Source organism: Scyliorhinus canicula, chromosome 2 (assembly GCF_902713615.1).
Source record: "Scyliorhinus canicula chromosome 2, sScyCan1.1, whole genome shotgun sequence".
Lineage (NCBI taxonomy): Eukaryota > Metazoa > Chordata > Chondrichthyes > Carcharhiniformes > Scyliorhinidae > Scyliorhinus > Scyliorhinus canicula.
Genome location: NC_052147.1, coordinates 168,636,466 through 168,642,465, shown reverse-complemented (window position 1 = coordinate 168,642,465; position 6,000 = coordinate 168,636,466). Strand labels below are relative to the sequence as shown.

Genomic DNA, 6,000 nt, shown 5'->3' with positions numbered 1-6,000 from the left:
GTGATAATTGGTTTCTCGCCACGCTACGCGAGATCACGATTTTGCCTACAGGAGCGGGCCGGTTGCATCTCAAACTGGTGCCTGGCGCGGTTCTTCTTTTCGGCCTCTCCCGCTATTCACTGGCTTCGTTCACTTGAACGAAAGTGCAACAAGGCCTGAGAATCGCCCCAAAGTTCCTGTGGTGGGAGCAGGAATGTGGATAGTTTCCTACTGCAGAGGCTGACGGGACAACATTCTAAATCTTCCGGCCTGACTGAATTAATTATGCACCTGGGTGTTTTACGCTGTATTCAGTGGCAGGGCAGGCCTGATAGTACATCGTCCGCCGTTGTGTACGGGCGCCATCTTGAAAATGCACCTAACATCACTGACCTACTATTGAAAAAAGAAGGCGAACCTCCTGAAAATTAAGAAAAATCTCCGGGAGCACTGAGGCCGGAAGGTGGACCCCCACCACGAACTCTGGAGGCAGCCCCAGGCATTGTTAAAGTTCTATAATAACGACATTCAGCAAGAATCAGCTGCTTTTTTTTTATTTGTTCGAAAACAATATTAATTTCAGATTACATATAAACATGGTACACAACAGATCTACACAATCCCGTGCAACAGCCAAAAGCAATTCAATTGACAAAGGAGAACATTACATAGGCAAACTTTATTTTACATAACTGTCAAACTCATAACAATATACAGTTAAGAAAACTCTAAGTTATCCAAACAGAAAAAGTAAATGTGTTCTAACAGCTTTACAGTACATTCAAAATGGACCATCTCACCATACTGGTAGTGTGTTTAGTGGCATTTCTAATCATGGACCTTTTACATGTAGCAAACACGAAGAATATAAAAACAAGTGCTATGTATTTGGCTTCTTTTACCATTTAAGACCTATATTTTTTAATAATTATTGCACCTTTTATGTCCAGACACATAGTTAAGGCTGATGATTGTAAACTGACACACAGAACACACAAGCCTACCTTTGCCACCAATATACTACATCAAAAATGATCATCTACTCGTAAACATAACCAGTGCTGATGCATAGGTTTAACTTGAATACCAATTATGTTCTGCAACCATGTATATGATTCACACGCACACACATACACACAGGTCTGGCCTCTAAGCACAGCCTCCTCTGAATGTTGGTGCAACTGTGTTACTTAATAGTTTTCTCAGTCTTTGCCAATATTAGGAATATTGACATACAGCCATTTAAATATATTTTATTGTTACTTTCTACAGCAATGCAATGATATCACAGCATAAGAGAAGATTCACCATTAGATTTTGTCATTTTTTTTGCCATGGTACTATGGGGTATTTTATCAGGGTGTAAACTACAGGGCTTATTACAGTTTCAGAACATTAGTACTTTTCACAATCCCAAAATGCAATTCTCTTCTCACTATCCTAGAACTGCCTGCAGTTCCGAGATGATTACGAGATAAATGCTGTACTGATGGGCAATGTGCATGGTTTGAGTGAGATAGCTGAAGTGGATTGTTTTATTATTGTAGCACTGGTAAATCTGGATCACATCACGAAGCACTGCACAACGTTTTGAGGATTCTGTTGCATTGTTCCTAAGAAGTCGCAAGAACAAAGCTTTGGAAATGGAAATGTCTTGGTCTGACATTTACCCAACTATTTGCTCATTTGGTTCATTCCCAGAGAGTTTACAGCTTCACTTCATAGGTCCATTTTAAAATAGATATTACAAAGTTATCTTCGTTCAAGTCCAAATCACGTATTTGAGTCCAAAGACTCTGTGCTACAAATGCAGAGTAAAAATAAACAATCCAAAGTATAAAGAAAGTACTGATTTGTCCAGAGGGCTTCCTTGTAACATAATTGTCAGCTGTAACATTTTCCTGCAGCTTAATCTCTGCTGCAATTTCTTCTTTTCCAGAAAAGTAAACTTGCCTTTGCTGGAGGTCCCAAGAGCATGGGTACCTGGTTTCGGTGTGTAATCTTGATCTGGAAAAATAAAACCAGGGAATAGATAAGTATTTGTTAATTAGCGCTTATTTTCAAGTTTTGCTTTTAACAGGTTAAGCATAGAGTTAAAACACAACACTACACTTAAGTAATTAATTAAAATTTACGCAGAAAATGATTCTTCCTCTTTCTTTTGTTTTTATAATTTAGAGTACCCAATTCATTTTTTCCAATTAAGGGGCAATTTAGCGTGTTCAATCCACCTACCCTGCATACCTTTGGGTTGTGGGGCGAAACCCACGCAAACACGGGGAGAATGTGCAAACTCCACACGGACAGTGACCCAGAGCCGGGATCAAACCTGGGACCTCGGCGCCATGAGACTGCAGATCCTTCCTCTTTCTTGTCTAACCTAATTCCCCACCATTCCAAATTGAGTTTGGATTTGAACTGAGTAAAAACGAATGTGCAGATGAGAAGGACTGAGAGGGTAACATTAATAATACAATGGGCAGAACTTATTCATCAGGAAGGCATATTTCTGTGCACAAAAAGCATAGAAAAACATAAAAGCATTCGTTAAGACTGGTGGGATTGACTTCATTTAATCTTTTTTTCAAAATTATGTGAATGTTGTTGGGATGACGAGGCAGTATGGCGGCACCGTGGTTAGCACTGCTACCTCACAGTGCCGAGGTCCCAGGTTCGATCCGGCTCTTGCTCACTGTCCGTGTAGAGTTTACACCTTCTCCCGTGTTTGCGTGTGTTTCGCCCCCACAACACAAAGATGTGCAGGGTAGGTGGATTGGCCATGCTAAATTGCCCCTTAATTGAAAAAGTTGAATTGGGTACTCTAAATTTAAAAAAAAAATATTGTTGGGAGGACTTCTAACCATCTGACGCTGAATGCCAATTCGTTTATGATTCTTTCTATCTTCTTTGGACCATGACAATACTACTGAACTCCAGGCCATCATTTCTCTGACTGTTACCATCTCACATCCAGCCCAGCCCCACAGTCTTCAAGATCTTTGTTCCCCAACCCCACAAAGCTTCTCCCCCAAGATACATAAACAAGGCTGTCCTGGTTGACAGGTTGCTCCAGTCCCACTGAAGTACATTTCTTTCTCCTAGATTCTATCTTTTGCCTCCTTGTGCCCCAACTACATGTATCCAGCATTCCTATGATGCCCTCCATTGCTTTAAAAATTGGATTTTCTCCAGCTCTGATCATCTTGTTTTACGTTATGGAAGTCCAATCTCTCTACACTGCTATTCCTTATAAGGATGGTCTTTGAGCTCTCTGCTTCTTATTCAAGCCATTTACTATGGGAAACTGCATGGGTGCCAGCAATGCCTGCTTTTCATTGAGTATGTAATTCAACACTTAATTCAATGTTACTCAAGTCCCTGCCTGGCTCCTGTTCGATCATGATTGATATGTTCCTCATTCCCATTCTCCTGCTATTCCCCATAACCTCATATCTCCATATTAAACAAGAAATCCCCTTATTAGAACACTAGATTTGTGCCTGTTTCCCAGTTTTTCTGTCTACATTGCAGTTGATCTTACAATTCTACTCTTCACAGTAGAATGTACAAATGTCCTCCATTTTTCCTCAGTCAAGATCTCTCTTACCACAGTGGTCAAAAAGATCCTTGATAACGTCCATTTCATTTTCCAGTTCATCTCCTCCAGCCACAACATTCCCTTTTCCCTCACCTTGCAGCCCACCGGCCTCTGCATTTACCAGGTCATCTTCCAACACCTGGTCCATTATTCCCTTACCCCTACTCATAACTGTCCTTCCCATGCGATCACAAGGGATGTAATGTCCAAGCATTCATCTCGCCCTGCATCATTGTTCAGGGGTCACATATTCCTTCCATGTGAGATAGCTATCCTTTTAATAGAATAAATAAAGCCATGAGGAAGATAGTAAAAGGTCCTGATTTTAACTCTGTGAAAGTGAGCGAGTTCAAATCTCATCCGAAGATTTCAAAAGGGAATGTAAAAGCTGGTGGGATGGGTGGACACATGGCAGGTGAAACTCACTGGGGAAAAGCACAAAATGATACATTTTTGTAGACAGAGAAGATTAGTAGAAAACTTGATTGATGTACTTAAAATGTTGATGTATTTTGAAAGCAAATAAAGATAAACTTTCTCACGGCAGAGACTGGGGTGGGGGGGGGGGGGGGGGAGGCGAGAGAGAGGGAGACAAACAATAACCCATATTTGGAAATCCCACCCCCATTTTTCACTATCTAGTCTGAGGGGATTGCTGCCATTTGTAGCATCTCAATGTTAACTTGGAATGGACCAATGAGGGGTTCAGACAGAACAGGTAAAAACTGTTCCTGTTGGCAGAAGGGTTGAGAGCCAGAGGCTATTGATTTAAGTTGAATGACAAAAGAACCAACAATAGAAAAACATTTTCCACAGTAAGTGGTTAGGATCTGGGATGCACTGCTTGAGACTCAGGTGGAGCTTTTAAAAGGGAGGGGGGAAAAAAACTTGCAGGGCTGGAAAGAGGGGTGAGTGGGCCCAGCAGAGAACTGTCACCATTGTATGATTCATTCGAGAACTGGATTGCTCGTCAAACAACTTGAAGGGCTGAATGCACTCTTTCTGTGCTGTACACTGCAATTTTTGTATTACACTTATGCTCAATTTGCATGTCCAGCACTTTCTGTTTTGATTTTTGATAATGGAATAATCGGTTTCCATTTATGGAAACTCAGGTATTACATTTCTCTTCTTCTCCAAAACCTGCATAATCTGAAAGGGCAGTTTATTAAAAGAATCTGTTTACCTGCGATTCACTGAAAAAAAAATACAAATTGTTAGGTAGAAGTAAACAGGATAAAAAGCAAACAGATTGTGTAGTAATGCTGTAACACTCCTGTTCTCACTGTTTTCCATTGGTTTAGCATGTGGTGGGATGTGAGAGGATGTATCATTCCCAAAAAGCAAAGGAATAGAACATAGAACATAGAACAGTACAGCACAGAACAGGCCCTTCGGCCCTCGATGTTGTGCCTAGCAATGATCACCCTACTCAAACCCACGTATCCACCCTATACCCGTAACCCAACAACCCCCCCTGAACCTTACTTTTAGGACACTACGGGCAATTTTGCATGGCCAATCCACCTAATCCGCACATCTTTGGACTGTGGGAGGAAACCGGAGCACCCGGAGGAAACCCACGCACACACGGGTAGGATGTGCAAACTCCACACAGACAGTGACCCAGCCGGGAACCGAACCTGGGACCCTGGAGCTGTGAAGCATTTATGCTAACCACCATGCTAAATAGTTCCATAATTCCCAGCCACTAGTCACTACAACTTTCTAATAAAAGGTAGCAGAATAGGGTGAGTAGATGATTGTCCTGGGGAAATTTTACAACTTATTTGTTTGGTTCAGAGCTTCAACAACCTATGTTGGGAATTCTGAATGCACAAGGCAGCATTCCTTTTTTTTAATAAATGTTTTTTATTCAGTTTTCATGTTTTATATTGAACAAATTACAAATTGTTAGGGAGAGAGAAAAAAAAAAGAACACGCAAAAATTAACATATATATTTACAGGTAAGCATCTTCGTTATAATAACTGTGGCCTCCCCCCCTTTAGCTGGCATACATATTTTACATTCCCCAATATGGCTGAGGCACATGTTTATTGGCATTTATTTACAGTTTGGTTTTGGGCCTTAGCTAGCCGTCAAACCCCCATAACGAACCCGTAGCCCCCCCTCCCCCCCCCCCCGGAACCTTCCCCCGATTCCCATCCATTTTCCCCTGATTCTTGGCCACCCGACTATTCTTCCTCTTGTTCGTTGGCCACAAACAGGTCCCGGAACAATTGCATGAATGGCTCCCACGTTCTGTGGAAGCCGTCGTCCGACCCTCGGATGGCGAATTTGATTTTCTCCATTTGGAGAGATTCCGAGAGGTCGGACAGCCAGTCTGCAGCTCTGGGCGGTGCTGCTGACCGCCAGCCAAACAGGATTCTACGGCGGGCGATCAGGGAGGCAAAGGCAAGG

At 42.0% G+C, this 6,000-nt stretch overlaps 1 protein-coding gene across 4 annotated transcripts in view; it reads right to left on the bottom strand.

The window, feature by feature from the left end:
- Window positions 1-517: 517 nt before the first annotated feature.
- Window positions 518-6,000, bottom strand: part of LOC119961672 (diacylglycerol kinase beta) — a 797,376-nt gene continuing 791,893 nt past the window's right edge. For all 4 annotated transcript variants that reach the window (XM_038788967.1, XM_038788974.1, XM_038788981.1 and 1 more), the window contains one exon: window positions 518-1,986. In XM_038788967.1, coding sequence (XP_038644895.1) covers window positions 1,888-1,986 — 99 coding nt within the window. In that variant the 3' untranslated portion in view covers window positions 518-1,887. The remainder of the gene's footprint in view (window positions 1,987-6,000) is intronic.